This window comes from Daphnia magna, linkage group LG3 (assembly GCF_020631705.1).
Source record: "Daphnia magna isolate NIES linkage group LG3, ASM2063170v1.1, whole genome shotgun sequence".
NCBI classification, from domain to species: Eukaryota; Metazoa; Arthropoda; class Branchiopoda; order Diplostraca; family Daphniidae; genus Daphnia; species Daphnia magna.
The window spans coordinates 10,842,433-10,863,977 of NC_059184.1; the positions used below are offsets into that span (position 1 = coordinate 10,842,433).

The 21,545-nt window shown below is 39.1% G+C and overlaps 5 protein-coding genes across 10 annotated transcripts; 1 reads left to right on the forward strand and 4 right to left on the reverse strand.

The window, feature by feature from the left end:
• Positions 1-2,723: 2,723 nt before the first annotated feature.
• On the reverse strand, positions 2,724-4,268 carry LOC123470365. 2 transcript variants are annotated; one of them, XM_045170570.1, is made up of 6 exons: positions 4,133-4,268; positions 3,951-4,068; positions 3,793-3,884; positions 3,580-3,718; positions 3,245-3,429; positions 2,724-3,179 (listed from the first exon to the last, which is right to left on the reverse strand). In XM_045170570.1, the coding sequence occupies exons 1-5, from the start codon at positions 4,184-4,186 to the stop codon at positions 3,299-3,301; spliced, it is 534 nt and encodes a 177-aa protein (XP_045026505.1). In that variant the 5' UTR covers positions 4,187-4,268; the 3' UTR covers positions 2,724-3,179; positions 3,245-3,298. The 2 variants fall into 2 exon arrangements, with proteins under 2 accessions (XP_045026505.1, XP_045026506.1); XM_045170571.1 differs by lacking the exon at positions 2,724-3,179 and having other exon boundaries at positions 3,383-3,429; positions 3,493-3,718.
• Positions 4,195-6,466, reverse strand: LOC123470675. Its single transcript, XM_045171227.1, has 9 exons — positions 6,142-6,466; positions 5,938-6,081; positions 5,478-5,879; positions 5,308-5,415; positions 5,008-5,243; positions 4,704-4,939; positions 4,557-4,647; positions 4,289-4,492; positions 4,195-4,236 (listed from the first exon to the last, which is right to left on the reverse strand). The coding sequence occupies exons 1-9, from the start codon at positions 6,461-6,463 to the stop codon at positions 4,195-4,197; spliced, it is 1,785 nt and encodes a 594-aa protein (XP_045027162.1). The 5' UTR covers positions 6,464-6,466.
• A 775-nt stretch (positions 6,467-7,241) lies between these two features.
• Positions 7,242-12,418, reverse strand: LOC116925951. Of its 2 annotated transcripts, XM_032932720.2 has the most exons (9): positions 12,277-12,418; positions 12,155-12,205; positions 11,981-12,093; positions 8,893-9,326; positions 8,390-8,827; positions 8,163-8,333; positions 7,976-8,108; positions 7,815-7,921; positions 7,242-7,749 (listed from the first exon to the last, which is right to left on the reverse strand). In XM_032932720.2, exons 3-9 carry the CDS (start codon positions 12,090-12,092, stop codon positions 7,429-7,431), a joined length of 1,716 nt encoding a protein of 571 aa, XP_032788611.2. In that variant the 5' UTR covers position 12,093; positions 12,155-12,205; positions 12,277-12,418; the 3' UTR covers positions 7,242-7,428. The 2 variants fall into 2 exon arrangements, with proteins under 2 accessions (XP_032788611.2, XP_032788612.2); XM_032932721.2 differs by lacking the exon at positions 12,155-12,205 and having other exon boundaries at positions 12,277-12,407.
• LOC123466290 lies at positions 9,250-12,032 on the reverse strand. Its single transcript, XM_045170710.1, has 2 exons — positions 10,232-12,032; positions 9,250-10,162 (listed from the first exon to the last, which is right to left on the reverse strand). The coding sequence occupies exon 1, from the start codon at positions 11,927-11,929 to the stop codon at positions 10,307-10,309; it is 1,623 nt and encodes a 540-aa protein (XP_045026645.1). The 5' UTR covers positions 11,930-12,032; the 3' UTR covers positions 9,250-10,162; positions 10,232-10,306.
• Positions 12,288-13,680, forward strand: LOC116935165. 4 transcript variants are annotated; one of them, XR_006644095.1, is made up of 6 exons: positions 12,288-12,415; positions 12,481-12,687; positions 12,788-12,820; positions 12,881-12,990; positions 13,062-13,194; positions 13,258-13,680. XR_006644095.1 is itself a non-coding variant. In XM_045170712.1 (5 exons), exons 2-5 carry the CDS (start codon positions 12,818-12,820, stop codon positions 13,555-13,557), a joined length of 546 nt encoding a protein of 181 aa, XP_045026647.1. In that variant the 5' UTR covers positions 12,590-12,687; positions 12,788-12,817; the 3' UTR covers positions 13,558-13,680. The 4 variants fall into 4 exon arrangements, 2 of the variants coding, with proteins under 2 accessions (XP_045026647.1, XP_045026646.1); XM_045170712.1 differs by lacking the exon at positions 12,288-12,415 and having other exon boundaries at positions 12,590-12,687; XR_006644094.1 differs by lacking the exons at positions 12,288-12,415; positions 12,788-12,820 and having other exon boundaries at positions 12,600-12,687.
• The last annotated feature ends 7,865 nt before the right edge of the window (positions 13,681-21,545 follow it).

A 21,545-nucleotide genomic window follows, 5' to 3' on the forward strand; every position in this document is an offset into this window, starting at 1 on the left:
AGTGCTAAATGTGGTTTTGCAAGGAATCAACTTGGATGTAGCCTGAAACCTTTTTGAAATTGTTTGTATAATCTTCTAATATTAATATTTACGAAGAAAGGGTTTTCTATACCTGTAAAAATAGCTAACTTGTACTGTTTCCTAATTCCAAGTGCAACTGATTTGAATAATAAATTACCCTCCTGGTGTTTTCAGAGGATTGCATTCCGGGTTTTTCGCATGCAAAGCGAACACTTTACCACTGAGTTACAGCCCCTGCCTTATTAATAAATTTACCTACTGAATGTTTTTTGTTTGACCTTAAGTTAAGAAATGTAAAGTTTCAATTTCTGTTGTTGAAATTGCAAAAGTTCAATGTTTCTATTCCTGTTGTTAAATTGATCCATAGCTTAACTTTTTTTTGCTATATTATTAAATTTGTGAAATTATTTAACAGTATTGTCTTTTACATTATACATGCATTCCCTGGAATAGTACTACTGTACCAATATTGATAATCCTGATTCCGAATTCATTTTCAATTAATACTTTATAGACTGCTGTGGTTATTGCTACTGTTTATGTCTTAATTTCTACCTTTCATGCGAAGTAGTAAACTATGATTCCGTATTATTACATTGTGTTTACGTATATTTATACTTCCTGCAATTAGTGTTGGAAATACAGCGTATTCCCAACATCCGACAACGCGAGCTGGACGGGGGACGCGACTTTCACCACGTTTTAATTTGTATGATTTGGGTGGCCCTCGCTAGAAGGCCACCATCTTGAAATTTACTTACGTCTAGCCCTGCCCCCGGCCTACCTGCCGCTTGTATGTACAGGGCAAGAGGCATTCAGTCGAAATACAGATCTCCCACAGTCAACACCAAAACCAGTGTTCCGCTGACCCCGTGTCTTCAACTCTATTTCATTAATTTAACTCTACTAAGGTAAGTTCAGTCACGGGCTGAACTAATTCTTACATCGTCCTTCGAACCAGTTACTTTAATTTAAATTTAATTTAGAATTAAAGCCTTTTGTCGGTAAGACTGTGGTTAAGCCGTAACTCACCTCTTTTTTTTTCACTCCCACCACGTGTATGCCGTAGGGCAAAACTATTTTTTCTCTTTCCCGTTAACGCTTTTCTTTTTCTTTTTTATTATTTTTTCTTAAAAACTACGACAATTTGTTCAGTGTTAACGCGGTAAAAAATTGTTTCCTTATTTTTCTCTTTTGGTGTGTGCCCCTCCCCCAAAAATTTTTTTTTTCTTTCTCGAAGAAAAGTCGCACCGCGTTGTTGGCGGCTTTTACGGTGTGCGTCACTCAATTTACAGTTAGAAACTCTCTGGGGGGATCTCCTGCAGGTTTTTCTCTTCGTTCATTTTTTTTCTCTTCTCAATAATTTTTTTTCTTTACTTTTTCTATCTCGAGCCAAGTTGGGTCTTAGTTTTACTTGTTTTTTGTCTCTCCCTCACGTGGTTGGTGTAGGCCATATTGGCATATTCCTTTTTTTCTCCTCTTTTCTTTAAAAAAAAATTCTTTGTTGGAGGTTAAGCCTCCCATTAATTTTTCCTCTTTTTTTCTCTCGGTCATTCTCCGCTGTAGCGGAGCACCTCGGGTCTCAAAGACTATTAAAAATTTATTTTCTTTCATCTGCTGAACGCCTTCGTCATCTGGCGCTCAGAATCGCAAACTTTTTTCCTTTTTCTAAAAATTCAAACATTTTCTTCGGAGCTGAACGTCTTACGCCATCTAGCGCTCAGATTTGAAACTTTTCCCTTTTTTGTTGGAAATCTCAAAATTAACAATTTTCTTTCTAAGAAGCGAACGTCCACACCACATAGCGTTCAAAATTACAAATTCTTTTTATACACTTAAAAAATTGCAATTTTTTCTTTCATATTAAAGGCGTATGCCACTTAGCAGTCACAAGACCCACTAATTATTATTTTTTCAAGAATTTCAAAATTTTCATTTATTAATTAAAAGAATTGCATATTAATGCCACCTAGCCTTCAGAAATAACGCTATGGTGAATCCTTTTTTAAATTTTGGTGATGTCTTCTACGTAACTCTTAAAACCTTGCTTTGAAATCTTTATGTCATTGGAGGAGCCATCTCTTTTGCATTCCATTTAATGTACAATTATCTTAGATCGTGTTAAATCATCACCCAAACTTAGAAACATCATCTATAACCAACCTATTCTCGTTTTATCGACTAAGACTAGTTTTGCGCAGGGGCGATAAAACGAGAAATTTCGTTAGAGGAATTTTTTTGGTTTGCTTATTTTGCCTTAAATTTTACGGAAATCGAAAGCTCTTGATAAGAGCTATCGATTGCCGTCAAAATCATAGCATTCCAATGTTTTGTTGGAAAGATATTAATCATATAAGTTTTGTCAAATTTAGGGGAGGGAGGGGGGGGGCGTACTACACACTGAACTTATTGCACATCGTTCACTTAATAAATCTCACTAAAACCAATCCATGTTGCAGTTTTCCTGGTCCTCTTATCACGAGGAACACAATGGCACTATTGAAAACGTCCTAAAACATAATTTTGCACGTTAAATTTGTAAAATCAATGAACCAATCACTAACGGGCATACAGGCGGCCATTGTTTTTACCCGCCAATTAAAATTTCGTTCACAGTACGCTATGATTGAACAATAACTAGCATTATTGTTGGTTATTACTATCGTTTCTAGTAATACCGAAACAAATTATTAGAAATTTAATTAATGTTTTAAAAGCAGTGTATTCAACAATGACATCATCATCCAGAGTGGAATACGTTTAAAAACATACACAGACTTGGCAAAGGATTTCTTATTCATTCATTCAAATATTCATCCATTTCCTTTGAAATTTTCCATTGAATTCAATATCGGATTCACATTCGGACAGCACATCGTACATTTCATAGTCGGGTAGTTCAAAAAGAACTTTGGCTTCAGCCTTCACTTTTTTGAAACGGGCAAATTTTTGTTGAATAACAAATGCCTTTGTACGCAGATGTCTTTGGTTGTAATTTTGACCTAGGGACTCGTTTCTTCTCTCATGTAATAAGTGAATTGACCGTTCCGTTGAAAGAAGGAACATTTTCATTTCACTTTCCAGCAAAATAATTTCTTCTTTGTATCGAAATGCGAGCATCCAAGTCTCTACTAAATGTCGATTCTTTTTTAATTCATCTGAATGAAGAATGGTTCAACTATTGAACTAAATTTTAATGGGAAAATGTGTCTAGAGTTATTACCTTTTTGCGATGCCATTTGCCAAGGAAAAAGCCCTTTCAAGAAATTATCTAAAGTTACTTATCTGACTGCTCCATGTCATCGGCTTCCTTGCGATGCCAGTCATTTGTTTTCGAAATAATTCTCGAAGCTTTTTTTAAAATTTCGCCTCTTTGACGAACAGCCCTAGTTCGAGGGATACTAGAAGCTAGCAAAGACATGTATATATGAAATCAACATTAACTAATTTATAAATATAAATAAAATGTACTTGCATTGTCCACTTTAATTTGAGCATTTTGGTACTAAAAAAAAAGTGCCTCAACGTCCAACATCAAATAAGACGGTGGTCCCTCACCATTTACATTTTTTTCAGCAGAATCTTCAGCCATTTTAATCAGCCCAGCCTTAACAGCAGCCAAATCTTTTTCTTCCAGATTGTATATGTGCAACATTCTTCTAAGCTCGGCTCCGTACGCCTCAGCTAAAATACGAGCCTTATATAAAAGGTTAGACATGATAAGCAAATTAAGCTTGACAAAAAGATTGATTCAATTTTAAGTACAGATACCCTGGTCATCCGCTTTGCTAGAAACGTCGGCATCCTCCGTAATCTTTCCCTGTTCAGGTACAACATGACTGCAGTCAACTCGTCGTTCCGATCTGTCAAATAAAAAATCTAGTTCTGTCATTGTTAACCCTTAAAAATTTTAATAATTTGGACCATACTTTTTTCAGTCATATGCTTGGTTTTGTTACCATACAACGAGATGGAACCGTTGACTTGCTCCATTTCCTCTCCAACCGTCGCCCCTACACCTTCCTGATAATGGCCGACATTTCTGATCTGTAATAGAATAACACCTAATTTTAAATGGCAATTAAGCGAAGAAAACACTGAGATGACTTACAAAACAGTGCCAAACATGTGCAATACCATGCCATCTCGGTAAAAACGCAGTCATATCGTTTGTCAGATGGGCAAAGCGGTTTTTGAAGTCTTCACTGATAGTCCCTATTTTTGGGGCCCATTTCCAATAGAGGCAGACTATATCGTAGCATAACACCCTGTATCCTTTTTCGTACAGTTTTTCATGCAAAAAGTGGGCGTGGCGGTATGTTTCACCCACGAACATGTTGACTGCCAGCAACACCATTAGGTGACGACAACAAGAAATGAAAAGTTCAGTTTCCTTGTAATTTTTTTTAGCAACTGATGTTTCTTTGGCTGCCTGCCAGATACCGCCTCCACACGGATTTATTCGCTGGCCCTGATAATGATCATTAATTCATTACGAAGCACTGTACGCTATAAAAAGCATAGGAGGGAGATACCTGGTCAATATTCGTGTTTATAGTTGAAATGTGTTCATTTACTCTCCAATTTGGAGCAATAACCGCATCACCAAGAAGAGATTGACCATCCCTAAGAAAGAAAAACGTATTTGATGTTGTGCTGTTTCTAAAACATTACTCACAAACCCACAACTTGCAGAATCAAGGCGTGGTACTTTTAAATTTCCATCAAGACATGCATGGCGTTTTTTAATCCCAACTCCATCTTCGGTTTGAAGAGGATGTACAGGGTCGTCCGCTGGATCTCCGCAGGAGGGGCATTTTGTTAGGTCTAGTAGACGAATGCCAATGTCTACTTCATGATGATACACTTGGTACTCACGACTTGCTTTATCGAAAATAGTCACATCAATTGTGTCATTCTGAAATGCAAATAAAATTTATATCTAAAAGTAAAAAGATTGAAGTGAAAATAGTCAGTTTCTTTTACCCTTCCAGCTGCTATTGACATTCGATTCAAGGTGGCAATGAACTTGTTGGTTGATGCACCTAAATATTGATGATTTAAGTTCCACCAGAACTCCAACAGCGATTCGCTGAATAGATAACTGGAACCAGTTACGGCACCAGGCCACCAACGGGAATGAAGATAATCGATCTCCATCAATTCTTTCGAATAATTGCAATTAGAACAGGTAATGATTGTTGCACTAAGGTCGAATCGGCCTAAAAATAATTGGAAAAAATTTAGAACAGTGCAAATTTCTTGGTGATTAAAGACAATAATTACCATCTAACGTGACAACATATTTGTCTTTACTACCCGCTTTCAGACGCAATGCCCCGGACTTTAAACAAGAGGGGCAGGAGGAAGGGACCTGACATGGCACTGGTATTCCTGAAAATTCAATAAAATAGTAGAGAAAAATTACCGGATAACTAGAGAATATTATTGATTACCTTGAGCATTGACTTCATAGGTATCGCGGTCAACGAAGCTGCTAGGCAACAGCTTACGGGATGCAACTGCATCCTTGATGTAAAATGTCCTTTGATGAAAGGGACGGGAGACATGAAAATCCTTGTCACATGAAACACAGATTTCCCTTTTGCATGTGATACAACACACAGCAAAGTTGCTGATTGAGCTACAGCAAATAGCACAACAATTAAAATCTGGACATTCAATAGATGTACGAGCTTCAGCGTAAACAGGTCTCATTTCATTCCATTTTTTCTTTTGGGATGCCTTTCTTTTCTTCCATTCAGATAGACAACCAACTTCGTTGGTTCTATCAGTCTGTTGCATTACAGATTCAAAGATTTCTGCTTCACAGAAATCCTGTGTCAAACCACCGGGTCCTGAAAAAATGTTTCACAATCTCAGTAGAGTACGTAATCCTAGAAAAGAACAAATTACTTGAATAGGTATAGCGATGACTAGGTAGTGGAGCTTCTCTTGAAGTGTTCAAACTCCTTCGATCCTCTGTCACTGTGGTATTTTTTTTTTCTACAACATTGCTTACTACCTCTTCATGATCAACGTAAGGGTGCGGTGCTGATGCTAACAACCAAACAACAGTAGACTAAAGTGAAAATAGTTACAGTATTAAACAAAATTTACCCAGTACTTTCCCACGACTTCTGTCTTTATCCTCAATCCGTTTTCGATCCGCAGCTTTTCTTTTCCTTTCTTTTTTTCCCACTTCCAAAGAATCATCAGAATCTGGCTCTGTCCAAACGAATTTCTTGCACTTGTCACTGCTGCGATACTTTTCTCTTTTTCTGGCATTGTAGAGTTTCCTTTTTTCTTCTTCCATTGCAAAATAAAATTTTGGGTAAACAAGAAAAACAACGTAAAGAACGAAAGAAAGGCAAACGACGAAAGAAAAACTAGCAAAAAAAAACCAAAGGAAGGAGGCGTCCCGTACACCGTGCAGAAGCATAGGGAGAAAACGGAGAGGTGCATCGATACACGTACTGCCTAGTCAGTGCGTGTTGCCGTGCCAACACATGCTAGCGACGCTAGCTAAGAATAGGTTGTCTATAACTGACATCAAAGTCGGTACAGTGCTCTATGTTACCGAAAGCTAACTAAGAGCCGAATTTATTCGCCACATTTCACCGTCGCCTGATTAAGGAAGGAAAAACAGCCCAAGCCAGTAGATTTAAAAAAATACGCCCACTGTCTGGAGCACAGCGAAATGCTACCCTCTTCCATTAATCGCAACTGGTGACAACACCGAAAGTCAAAAACTTTCACCTAATTTTTCACCCACTTCTTTAACCCAGGAAGAAAATTTAGCTATTTCTTTTTACGACCAGCCTGCTGCCTGCCCTTGCTCTTCTTAGCCTGATTAAGCCTAGTTAATCAGTTTTATGCTGCATTCCTACAGGGCACAGTCATTTGCCGAAAGCAATCGATTTGCTTAGTGGTGAGTAGCATGGATTCAACAGGCTGTACACTCACATTTTTTTAGGGTCATCGAAGATGCTTCGAACTCGATGCGAAATGAAGAGTGCATCGAATTCGGAGGGGTACTGCTTCGAAACAGGAAGACCCCTTCTTCGAAGACCTATCAACTAACATTCGATGCTAGTATTCGTTGACCCCTTCGATGCGTTGGTCGAAGATGGGTCTTCGAATTTCAGATTTTTGAAATCCCCTTCCGATAAGCGGGGTTCTTTCATGCAGCGATATACAAAAAATGAAATAGATCTGAATGGGTTTTTCGATCTGTATTGTCACGTCCAATTAGCGGGCTACTAGCCGAATAATAAGCAATAAGAGTAAGTAAAAGTTATATACGGCAGTAAGAAACAGATGAGATAAAGAATGTTGGCCAACAAAAAGAAAAAGAAAACATGAGATAGAAAAATAACAATACAAACAGATCAATCAATACATTGCTTAAATAATCGCATCCAACTTTGACATGAAAGCATCAGTCGACGGGGTAATTGCGTCTTTGATGCAAAAAATGATGTCTTCAAAAAATTTATAAAATGGCGCAATATAACTTGGCCATTGAACATTGAAAACATAAAAAGAGGCAAATAAAACTTTGAATGCATTAGCTGACTTCTCACCGCATGGAATGAACGCGTGATCAACAATAATTAAAAACGAAGTTGGCTGGTGCGAGATGCTACTTTGAAGGCATAGAATAAAAGGCTGCCTCAGATGGTCATCACGTTCATTTCGGGCAAAGTCTTCTACACTGAAGTTTTCCTAAGCAAATGAATAAGAGACGATTATAACCAGGACAATCAAATTAGTTATCATTCCAATATTACATTTCGGATTATGACAAATCGCTCCAACAAAATCGTTTGACTCTCTCTTCTTATTCTACGTATAGCAGGAAACAGCAACAAACATTGCATTAGAGACGTCAAGCAATCTATAGAAAATAATATTGATTATTATGAATGTACTCGTAATCAGTTAATTATACCATCAGAGCATTTGACTGGAACTGTTATTTTTTCAATGATGGCCACCTCTCGAATTTTACTACTGAGTTTCAACAAAAAGTTGTCTTCAAATGCTCCACTGGAGGGATATTTAGTAAGAAATTCGTTGATTATCTAAATATAAAAATAAGTTACTTTAATTCACAGAATTAAATGTAATTCGCTTACCAGAAATCCGTGATCAAAGTCAGTGAAACGTGGAAACTTTTCCAAAACAAGAGTGGCAGATTTAAGATCAGTTTCTATCATTGCCTGACGGCACTCAAAGGTTTCATTCATGTACTGAAGTATCTGAGTTCGGTTTTGTGGGATTGATGGGTGCGATTGCAGCCAACGAATCTAAAGTAAGAGATATGATTAAAAAACCACCATACGAAATAAAGCTTCAATACAACTTTGAACATCGTTGATTCATCAAGGACTGTGGCAATCGCGTCATTTTTCCGTTTTGATCCCTTATCTTCTCCTTTTTCTGGCTTTTTTGTTGAACAGCGCTTTCTTTTAGATGGTGATTGAGATCTCCGAAGTGTCTTTAGCCTAGTATCTATAAACCCTCCTGTTTTTCTGTTGTAGAAATGACAGTAATTTGACACGCCAGGCCGATTTATCTTAAGACAGGTGAATGCATTAGTAATACTAGCGCCCATATGTTCCTTAGTGTCTGTAGAAGGATACAAATGGCCTATTTTGGAAAGGACGTCTGCAACAACAATCCGAGTTATCTCTTCTCTTTCGCAATCCTTAAGAAAAGGCTTCTCTCTTTCGTTGAAATTTTCGAGAATTTCTTTCCCTTTTGCGGATTGTTGAAGAAGTTTAATAACATCAATCTTGCCCTGATAACAGCAATAAGCAATAAATTTAATCTGATTATTCAGTTAAAACTCTAATATATGCTTACTATTTCCGCTTCTGAAGTAGCGCCATTTGTCGGTGTAGGATCGTTTGTTACAGTACTGTTCGTTGAATTTGTACCGCTTGGTGTGACACCGCTTGTTGAGATGGAACCGGCAGATGTACCACTATTTGTTGAGCTAGAACTAGTTGAGTTGTCGGCATCTTCTGTATGAAATTCGCGAATCACAACTTCCCAATCATTTATTTCACCACCGTCAATGGCTGAGACAATTTCATTGACCAAATTTTGATTTTCCATATCTTTCTCTTCTGTAGGACATCCATTCTTCAAACTTTCGACTGGGGATGTTTCGGGCTGAGCTTCTTTAAGCCTGGCAATGTACGCGGTCAGCTTCAACTTTGGGCCAAATTTAAGACCGATTTCGCCTAAATTTGCGGCTGTCAAGCCCAAAAACGTTTCTCCGTCAATTTCCTGTTCTATTAAAGAACCAAATAGACAATAAGTAAGATATTATAATGAATAACAAATACAATATTAATAAACCCATGAACTGAAAAATATGAAAAGGAAAAAAATACATATATACTTTAAATTTAAACCCAGTGTCTCAAGCTTACGAAAGCTGGTGAATCTTCTTTTAAGGTTTCAATTATCCACAATGGTTCACATTCCGGCAACTCACACAATCCTACAACACTTTTCTACTCTGTTTCGCCCATCTCCACTTCAAACGAGTGAAAATGCGAGTCAAATTTTGACGTAATGAGTGAAGTAACAAGAAAATATGGATTTTCATGATAAACAAATATTGTGTTAACTTGGGCAAATTCAGGAAGGCCACTTACGCTTTCGTAACTGTGTTTAATCAAAACAACTGAGTTCGGACGATATTCCCACCCGTTAAACTTTATCCACTTTGTTTTGCTTACAACCCCGTCTGGAGGAATTTCGATGCTATGTGACACAAAACTGCTAAAGAGTCCCGTTATTGAAGAACCGGATTGCAATTGTTCTTTTTGAAAACGATCAGACTCTCTCATGTTAGCACAAAATATGGACTGTAAGTGAACAGCTGTAGACTTTGCGAAGTTCACGAAATTGTTTGTGGATTTAGAATACTGTTTAACTATATTGAGAAAAGCTTCGTATCTCATGCACCAGTAATTTACTGGTGGACCGTGCAACCTTATTATATCCGGAAAATGAACCATATGATGAAATTTGTTGATTGGTTGCACATCGGGATATAGTTCAGTAAACTTATCGACAAATTGACGGATTAAGTCCTCCAACACAACGATATGTTCATTAGCTAGTTTCGGTGACATGACAATATCCATTATATCAAGTAGTTGTAAAAAATGAGTGTAATGATCGTTACCTTCGCTCACCAAATCTCCAATAAGAAAGGGTAGCATGCGAACCAAACACCAGTTTTGTGCGGCCCGTTGTTTGGTTAGATAATTTCCCTTTTTTTAAGACCTTTAGTCGTAAACTTGGGAGAAGGTTTGTTAGCAAGATCGTTAAACGCATAATGAAACAGCTCAATTCGACGATTTAAAAGAGCAGCAGATATGGCGGTCTGAGGAAGTGAAATTAAATAACGCAACAAAAGTTTAATCATAAACGGGACAACCCCTTCTAAAAAGTCATGCGTCGCATCAAGAATAAAGTTTTCCGCAACGTGAAAATATTTTGAAAGATTTAGAAGACATCCTTTTAAAATTCCTGTTCCTCTAGATTTTTCTATGCAATCTGACGATTCTTTAACAGCATCTTCATAGTTGTTCCTGTTTCTCATGTTGAGCTGATCAAAACAATTACAATTCTTGATATCTTTGCGGTCGATCAAGCAAAGTCGGCAAAATTTATTGGCGGACGGACTTAGGAAACCCCCAAGCTCATGGGCGGCCTTAGAGTCTGCACATACAGCCGCGATAGAGCCTCTAACTAAAAGACCATTGGTGAAACCAGGAATATGGAGCAACATCCCATCCTCTGACTCGAGTTCTTTTACCTCATCCATGATGCGAGAAAATATGAAATCAAAACCATGTTTCTTAATTTGAATCGACGTGCAAATTGCTATGGGGAAAATGTTAGCTAGTTTGGAGTTCTCAACATTTGGCAAATTTAAAATTCTGAAAAGAAACATTCCGAGTTCATGCTTTTTTGTTTTCGATCCTAGCGCATTAACAGTTTCTACATCATCATAATAAAGTTGAATTCGGATTGCATTTGGAAAGTTTGAGAATAATGGATGAAGTTTGATAAAATTACTGTCCCTGTCCGATCGAATAAAACCATCAGATGATGGGGCCTCCGAAAAATACAGTCGTCTGAATGCATCGTTTGAAAACAAAGCAGTAAGGGTCCTACGAAGGAAAATGTACTGAAATGTGTTATTAACATCTCGATACATTATTCTACCATTCCTCATAACAGTACCAGTAGAACGATCAACAAAAAGCTCTTCAGGCTCAATAAAGTTAAAATTAGTTTTAAAATATCCAGTACGTTTCTGTTGTGAACCCAGCTGTGTAAAACTTTCAATGACAGTAGCCAATGTAGATTCTCTTTCAAAAATATTTCCCTCACATTCTAAAGTTTGGAATCCATTAAGCCCTTCCCTTAATTTCAATGACAAATAATCAAGAGCAGCATGATGGACATTGTGTTTGGCTTTTAAATCTAACATAAGTTTTGCAAAAAAGTCTTTGAGTTCTACTGATTGGCTACTTCCCATTAAATCACACACCTGAGAACTGTTATCTAAATCACCTTCAGTATTAACAGACACTGGATTTTGAACGGGTTGTACTGGTATTGGCTGAGGTGGTAAACTCCCTTTAGCGAACAATTTACAAAATCTCAAATGATAATTGAAATCGGAAAAATTGTCAAAAGACTCCTTACAACCATTTTGACCACAAACCAAACTTGCCTTACTTTTACTACAAGTTTTCATTGCATGGTCATGGCGGAAGTGTTTTGTCAATGATGAGTATCCCCCCTTGATTACAAATTTGCAACGGAAGCAACTGAAATTTTGACGGGGCTGAACATTGGCCTGAGCCATTCTTGAAGTTGAGACAAGGATTACCTTATAAGCTATTTATGAAGTTATTACCCAAAAATGTGGTGGCTGTGGAATGGTCGTAGCCCTTGGAGGTAAGGTGTTGCTTCAACTCTTGCGAGCTGCACCTCAAAAGAATAGAAACTTCCTCAGCCAAAGACGCCATCCTGCAAATGAAATTGGAATCGTTGTTAATGGAATTATTAGTACGAAATCTGGACAAATCACCTCAAAGGAACGACACAAGTAGAGAAAAAACATCAAGGACTAGAAAACCTTCTACAGAGATGTTAAATATAAACGAATCTAGTTTAGAAATGTAGTCTAAGATATTAAAGCTTTTGACTTACCAAGTTTTAGGAACTGACGAGTGTTGAGTAGGAAGAAAACGATAACAAGATACAAAGGCGACTTCACTGACAACCTGTTAGCTTTGCAGTTTGCAGACGAACGATACAATATTGCGTAATGGCGTATTGAAGGCTTGAAGTAAATTTTGAAATGCCAAATAAGACAGTAAACTATAATAATTACAAATTACATTTTTATAATAGGTAAGAAGGTTGGAGAATTATTAATAATTAAAAGTTTTAAATTGGTAATAGATGATAAGCCAAACACGATATTGAATTTCAGCAAATTTGAATCGTTGGAAATTCGTTGACTATATCTGACAGGTGATATCATGGAGTTTTCTGTCATTTCAATATTTGCTATAGAAATTTAATCGCCAGGAAGTGCATGTTCAAGAATGTGTGACTGTGAGTATTTTGATTTTCTCTATAGTCTATAGTACATCTTCTTTAATATAATCGTAACATTGCAAGTTTTGGGATACAAAAACCTTTTTCGTTATTACAGTTTAAGGCACTTCCTGGTTTGTTTTGCTCTATGGTAGGGATTTAACAGGGGAAATATTATAGATTGTTAATAATGTTTCTTTTTGTTACCCAGCATTCAGAGAGGAAACCAGCCATTGTAAGGGAAGTAGAAGTGAACTATCTGAATGGGCCCAGTCAGGTGAAGCCACTGCGGAAACTAACACTAAGGATGTCCAAAATCTTGTAATCAACTTCATATAAAACTTGTATACTTCTTTGTATATAATAAGCATTGTAATATATTCTTTGTTCAGGTCAGGCCAAATAGTTTCCCAGAATCATATGGCAGAAGCAAGGAAACTAGCAATCGTGAGGCAAACATTATCTGAAGTTGGCCTGTCATGTAAAGAAACAACCAATACTATTATTAATGACATAAAACAATTGGTAATGGCAATAGGAATTCTGATTAATTTGCATGTGCAGAATGTAACGTATTTTGATATTCAGGTTATTCAACAAAATGGTATTATAGGACAGAATGACAGGTCCCGTCTTGACCTGGAACTATTTGGAATAGCTATACCATGGACAACTTTTTATGGCTGTGTCTTTTATGTTCCAGATTGTGATTGCCCTAATAGCTCAAGTGAACTTTATCTATGTAAGCTAGACATAAGGTTGTATGGAGGAAAAGTTGTAGAACAATTAAGTGAAAGTGTTTCCCATGTACTCGTGTGTGGATCTTGTGATAACCGACATCTTAGCTCGTCAAATGAAACTAAACAAAAGTTTGTAACTAAACAATAGATCGAAAAGTGCATTGAAAGCAGAGTCTTGCTCAAAAATATGTATTTCGATTCTTTGTAATTGTCTGATGGACAACCGTGCTGTGTTATGAAACTTGAATAAAAGGAGGTGAAATCTCATAAAAACCACATTTATTTATATTTTTTTGTCATATTGGTTGCCAGATGAAACTATTTATAGCATAGCTTCGAATTTGTAGCTTCACAATAACATTGCTACATGGCTTCGACGCTACGATGAATACGTCTACGAACTTTGAATGTAATAGCTCGTTTCGTAGCGTAGGGGATCTACGAATTAGGGGGCCTCCCTTCGAAGCTCGAACATGGTGCTACGAAGCCTTCGACGCATGCGATGGTCATCGAAAGGGTCTCCGAAGCGAACTTTGAATGTAATAGCTCGTTTCGTAGCATAGGGGATCTACGAATTAGGGGGCCTCCCTTCGAAGCTCGAACATGGTGCTACGAAGCCTTCGACGCATGCGATGGTCATCGAAAGGGTCTCCGAAGCGACTATCCACTTCCTTCGGTGACCCTAAAAAATTGTGAGTGTAAACAACTAGATTGATCCGTTAAAAAAAACAACTAATACTAGCAAACATTTATTAGTTCATTATTTGCTATGCAGAACAAGCTATAAAATGTTGTGTTCAGTTAAGTTTAATAGCTTCGTTATATAGTGACGGAATAATAAGATTTTTCCCTATTTGCCCCCATCCCAGCAAACGGTGCTGGAGGCGGTTTTTGGTCTGGTCGATTCGGAAGGCTTTGATATGAAATCTGCATTTCAAAGACGCGTCCGAGGCCTTCATCTACTCCTCGCGTGCCGGTATATCCTACATTATTATCTTTCGGTAAGTCGTGGTCTGTCTACTATACCTTGATCGGCAGATTTATGCCCTCGATGCCACTCACTTTGTAATAGCGACGCGCTGGCCGGCGCGGTTATATAATGCCCTACTTTTATAGACGGCACAGGCTACTATAGAAGCTCCTAGCTCTTTATGTATATCAGCGTAATGCCTTCCGGTATGCACAAGAAGAGTATATACCGCAAGCGCGTGCAAACCGTTTTCCTGCGTGTCCACGATGGCCATCAGAAGGCTATGTAGCCTGGGCAGACCCTATACTATAACGAGATTGGAGAAGTCCTAGTCTATAACTTAAGTAACATGAAGGTTTGAAAAATGTTAGGATGCATGAATAAATATGAAGTTTTATGGTTTTATTAGACGAATCATGACCATTTTTAAGAGCATAATATAATTAATCACTTTCAAAGGGGTTGATAAGAGCGATATGAACATATAATTGGGCCGATGGAAGTTGGTAGGACAAAACACATTTTTCAGAAATTTGGCTGTAGTCAGAAGTAATTACAGTTGAACTGATGCCAAAAAGCTTTGCGGTTTGGCCGGGAAAAGCTAAGAAAACGACGTCACCTATAGGCTCAGAAGTATAAGTCTTTTTTCCGTCCCTATTTTTTTGCAGATAAGGAAAGATTGAGAACTGTGTCCATCATGAAAATACAAAATTCGTTCAATGAGGACAAACTCTCCGTCATGTAGTAAGGCACAGTAGTTGACGGACTTCTTTGACCTAGTATAGCTAGTGGTCGTAAAAATAGAACTGGAAGACATTATCTGGAATCGCTTAAAAGTACGACAGACGTCTAAGTTGAGATTATTGCGAAATACTCCCAACTTTTTGTCCCTGCTAAACACATTTAACAGCGCAGTTTCTTCTTCGATGGTAAACTTGTAATTCTTTTTTGATCCCAACAACTTGACAATTCCATCATTTACTAAAATTCTCTTTGAGCAGCCGATTCGCCCAGTCAATACATCTGGAAAATTCACAACAACAGCTGTACAACATTAAGAGGTAAGTTATACTCATTAATAAGAGCTATAGCCTCCCTCTTTACTTCAGCCAACATAACGTGATTCTTCGCCATTTGCTCGACCACAGCTCTCGTTCCATGCGAAAGGTCCAGGAGGTCCTTGTTGAACCCTTCTGGTAGGAAGTTTGATGTGGTCCAGAGGCATCCTCAGTCTAGTACGCTTTGGGCCAAATGGGTAAGGAAATAGACGTTAATGCGCATATGCTCTTTTCCATAAAGGCGCTCCATTTCCGATATGACGTTCTTTATCAGGATCTCGACTTTTGCTACATCATCAACGTGAACTTCTTTTCTAAGAAGAGTGCTGATCCAATAAACCACGTCAGCAAAATGTCAAAAGTATTCCGCTGGCAAGACGCCTTCCAGTAGCTGAAAGTGGTATAGGGCAAAAGAACGGAACATAGAGGCTTTCCAATCCGACAAGTCCTCAATGTTGTCGATTGTTCTGGTTATTTCGTAGGGAGGGCGCGACGGACCAAGCCGCCTCTTGATGATTTCAAGGTCTTCCTTCTTCCCGATAAAGCAGGGCTTCTTGCTCCACTGTTTGCTGGTCCAGAGCTGAATCAGATGCTTGAAAGTCCCCTGGCAAGCAGCGTGCATGTAATCAGAGATCATAGCACGCACGAAATCAAATCCGGGCAAATTCGACAAAGAAGCTGGTCCAGCAACCCCATTGACAGTTTTTCCAGTTTTGACTGCTTTCTGTGTATCGCGCAGATGCTGCGTAAGAGTTCTTCTTTGTTGGGCCGGTTTTCCAGGGCCCGGTTCAGGTTACACGCGAGTGTGACCTTTTCCTTTCCTCATTATCCTTACTTTGAGCAAGTTCCAATTGCTCCCACATTCTGCGTTACACTGAGTGCAGTGGAGGACGACTGGACGGTTCCGATGAGAGTGCGCAGCTTGTAAACCTTGCCGTCAACGACGAACCCGTTGGCTTCCATCCGGGTTAGTTCCTTAATCGTTCGAGTGAGGAAAGCTACCCTCGGTGGTTTTTGGTTGGCAAACGAGAAAGCCAAATCCGCCTAAGTCAACAACCGCCTAAGTCGATATGGAACCTCGTTGATAATAGCCATCAACACCCAATAGCTATAATTGCTGACCTGGAAATCGTATTGAAAAAGAATAATAAAATTAATAATGCACAATTGAAAAGTGTGGTCATTATTATACCTTGAATTTCTGGACGCCATCGGCGTTTAACTGAATTGTAATATTGTCGTCATCTATCAGCCCTTCCTTTCTGAGCTGGTGGTAACAATTGCCTGAATCCACATCGCTCCTTAAATTTTCATCAAGAAGCTTTTGTGGAGTAAACCCGTGCTGCCGGACGAAATAGGCCAATTGCTCCTCTATTGACAAGTGAACTATGTAACAAGCCCCCTTTCCTTGCATCTCTGAGTTGTTGTGACCAGAAGGCTGATCCAAGAGAGGCACATTCTTGCCATAGACTTGCAGCATGGCGTCACAAGTTTTCTTGCGGCAAATTTGAAGTGTTCTGATCTTGGTTTTGTGTAATTTCTTGTACTTCGACAGCAGGTTGTGACCACTGGTTAGAGCCTTGATTTTGGATCCGGTTGCTATCTGCATGATTTTCAAGTGATTGGACAGTGGCTTCTTTGTTTGTTTGTCCTTCAGAAAGTGTGCAACACTGAGAAAAGGAAGATAAGAATTGGGAATGAGCATCAACTGGTCCGTCCTGAAAAAAAATATTTTATTGAGATAAAATTAACATTTACATATTTCAAAACTACTAGTATGACTAAAGTGATAACTACCTCATCATCTTAATAGCTTTCATAGTCAACTGAATCATTATAATCTTCTTCATCGCTTTGATGATCTAAGAAGTCTTGAAAGTTTACATCTGCTTGATGTACTTGTTGGCCCTAAATAAAACATAACATTTTAGAGCTATTCTATAAAATTTCATTTTCTGTTGGAGATAGACGAGTATATGCGAGATGGATTCAACATAACTAGGCTTCTGTCTGAGACAGGCTTCCACATTTATTGTAGGTTACATGAGAACATAGTTGTAGTCTTCTTCAACACATGAATAAACATTGAAGAGAAACATAGAATTAATTACCTGAGTATACAATATTTGATGACAAGAACTGAATATAACTGTAGAAACGACTGGCTTCAGTGGAGTGAATAATTAACACAGTTTTACACAATGTGAGCGAAAAGAAAATGAGAGAGACTTCAGTGTGGTGTTAGCGTGGTGCTAGCTTGGAGCAGAACTAAGAAACATGGCTGCTGGGATGTCTTGGCCTATGATGTATGGAAGAGAAGGCCGAGGCATCCGTCATTAGTATGTGCTGCCATCTGTCAGGTGCTGCCATCTATTGTTGACATGTTGTATATATTCCAACATCCCCTTCAAACATGTAGCAAAATATTGCATAGTTTGTTTAAACGTAGAGAAAAGAAAAAGGAGAAAAATAAAGAAAATAATCACGGATGAACACAGAGATGCGCATGATTGACAAAAAAAAATTTAATTGTGTTTTCATCATGCTGATCTTAAGTGCTCCTTTCAGTCTTTTTCCTTTTGTTTAACTTGAACATTATAGCTGTAGAAAACAAATTGGAAAAAATTAAGTAAGTAATAATAATAAAAGGAAAATTTAGCTGCTGGGGACTGATACTACACCAGTCGCTTCGCGTAGGAGAAGAAAACGAGGTTTGGCCAAAGGCTTTGAGAAAGGATCTGCCAGCTGCTCATCCGTTGGAACATATTTGACATCGATCTTCTTTGATTCTTGTTGCTCTCGGATGAAATGGAAACGAACCTGGATGTTCTTGGTTCTTCGATGGAAAATTGGGCTCCTCGAGAATTCAATTGCAGATATGTTGTCACACATTAAAGGAAGAGGTTGATTCCAACCGGGTACTATTTCTAGTAGTAAACGTCGTAGCCACACGCTCTCCTTGGCGGCTACACTTAGAGCCACATACTCCGCCTCAGTGGTGGACAATGAAACGCATTGTTGTCTGCTGCTGCTCCAAGCGATTGGTCCTCCATTTAAGAGAAAGACAAAACCAGATGTTGAGCGCCGAGTGTCAATGCTTCCGGCAAAATCTGCGTCCGAATAACCAATTGGAGTGGTAACTGACGGTCTATACCGTAGTCTAAAATGTTTTGTGCCGTGCAGATATGATGAAATCTTCTTGACTGCATTCCAGTGTTGTTGTTTTGGGCTTTCACAAAACTGTGAAATTTGATTAACGGCAAAAGCTATATCGGGTCTAGTTGACAGCATTAAATATAGGAGAGATCCGGTGGCTTCTTTGTAGGGGACTTTGATTGCTTCTTCTTGGGTTTCTGATTTGCTCAAGTAGAGTCCTGGAGTAACAGGTAGATTGGCGGGATTGCATTGATCCATATGAAAACTTCGAATGATTTTTGACGTGTAGTCTGGCTGCGACACATAGACAAACTTTTCTTTCCTGTTGCGATGAATAGACAGGCAAACAAAGTGGTTTGCTTCTGAGGATCTCATTTCTAAATTTGTTGAAAGATAATAATTGATTTCAAAGATAGCATCGTTATTATTGCTACAAATCAAACCATCGTCGACTTATAGGATGACCATGGTGAACTCCTTCTTGCGGTGGTGACAATAAAGACATGGATCGTAATCGCTCGGAACGAGGCCAAAATTCCGCAGGAAAGAATCAAAATGCTGGTTCCGCACACAGGAGGCTTGTTTAAGCCCATACAGACATTTGTGTAATCGACATACCATTTCTTCCTGCCCGGCTGTGATGAAACCCTCCGGTTGCTCAACGTAGATCTCTTCACTCAACTCACCATAGAGAAAAGCTGTTTTGATGTCCAGTTGGCACATTTCGAGATCATACGCAGCGACGAAAGACAGGATTATTCTTAAAGTAGCTTGCTTGGCGACTGGAGCAAAAGTCTGGTCGAAATCCATTCCAAAACGCTGTGAGTAGCCTTTAGCCACCAATCTCGCTTTATTTCGTGGTTCTGCTCCATTCCCACCCGGTTTGATTTTGAAAATCCATTTTTATTTTATTGGGGTTCGATTGGACGGAAGGATTCTGACGGTCCATGTGTTGTTATGTATGAGAGAATCATATTCTTCTTGTATGGCTTGCATCCAAAGTTTGCTATCTGGTGACGTGAGAGCAGCGGCATAGTTCCCAGGTTCATCCGGTTCGATGTTCGAGAGCAATGATTCATCCCATTGTCTTTTCGGTTCGCGGATCCGTAAAGGGTACTTGTAGTGGCGAACTCTAACAGGTGGTGACTCTACTACGGCATCTTCTTGTGGGCTGAATGAGGTGGCAGGATCCTCATGTGTTGAAGAAAAGTCATGGGTGTCAGCTACCTGAGACGGCGTGATTGATTGTTGCAAAGTAGATCCACATGTGTCAGAGGGTTGTGATATTTGTGATTTGCTGGAATCGGACAAATACTCGTCAATAAGCATGGGATCACACACAGCATCATTCCCAGCATTTAGCACTTCGTTCTCTGGTTCACTAGCTATTAAGTCAAAGGGCTGTTTTTCTATATACTTATCTTCTTTTGGCGTCATACCATCTCTTGTTGCAAACGAAACCTGTTCATTAAAGATGACATCTCTGCTGATTCTCGTTCTCCTTGCGATTGGGCCCCAGAAACGATAGGCCTTTTGGGTAGTGTAGTATCCAACAAGGAGACAGGAGATACTTTTTGAATCCAGTTTCTTCCTTTCTACTTTGGGAATGTGGACGTATGCAACGGACCCGAAAATACGCAGATTGGATATGTCCAGTTTTGTTCCAAACCAGTTTTGGTAAGGTGTAAAAGGAGCTGTCTTCGTCTACACTCGGTTGAATGTATAAACTGTATAAGCGATAGCCTCTCCCCATAGCTCCAAAGGTACATCATTCGCATGGATCAGACATGGGGCACCTTCCATGATGGTCCTATTCGCTCTTTCTGATACACCGTTCTGCTCTGGGGTGTGTGGCGCCGAGGTTTCCAATCTGATGCTATTTGTAGACAGCCAAGCTCTGAAGATGTGCCCAGTAATTTAGCCTCCATTGTCAGCTCTCAGTGTGTGTACCGATTGACCAGTCTCGGTGCGTAAATGTTTCACGTATTCCTTGAACAAATCGGCTACCTCTGATTTCTGTTTAAGGAAATAGACAACCCTATAGTTGCTAAAGTCATCAGTGAAAAGAACAAAATATTTGGATCCTCTGGGTGTTGCCACGTGCATTGGACCGCACAAATCAGAGTGGATAAGCTGTCCAATTTTTGTTGCTGTTGTTCGACCTATTTGGAATGTAGAGCGTTTCATGTTTCCATACATACAGCCCGGGCATGGATTATTGGTTGAGATATCATTTATGGGTAGGATCAGGCCATTTACTAATTCTTGTGACGCCATCTTGCGGATTTTCTTCATACTGGTGTGTGCTAAGTGTTGATGCCATGTCTCGATAGATGGCGTTGGTGGTGAAGCAAGCCCAGGAACATGGTGAATCCACCGTGACTGCTAAATGATAAAGTATCTTGCCAATGCGTTCACCAACCATAACTACTGACTCGTTCTTGTTGAAGCTCACGCGTGCTTCGATGAAGTGAACCGTTATTCCAACTTCAGTAATGGCAGCAATGGAGAGTAGGTTTACTCCAAGATTGGGGACGTACAGGACCTTTTCCATTAAAGCTGATGTCTTGACTCCATCCACCAAAGCTGTGAGTTCGACATCGCCATACCCAAGTACATCAAGTTGAGCGTTACCGATTCCTTTCACGGACCATGATTTGGCTTCCACTGGTGTGAAGTTTTTGAAGAATTGCCTTTGATCCGAAATGTGTTGTGTGGCGCCGGAGTCGGCAAACCAATATTGTGACCGTCGAGAGATGAAGCAGGTGGATTGTGATATGAAACTCTTGTCTTTACTCCCATCTGCCACGTTCCCACTTTTCGATGAGGGATTCAGTGGTGGAGTGGATGTTGTAGGGGTGGAAACAGGAATTCCTGGATGCTTTATTCTTCCCAACTCCTGCTTGTGTCTCTTTAGGGTTCGGCATTCTTCGCGGGTATGTCTGTCTCTTG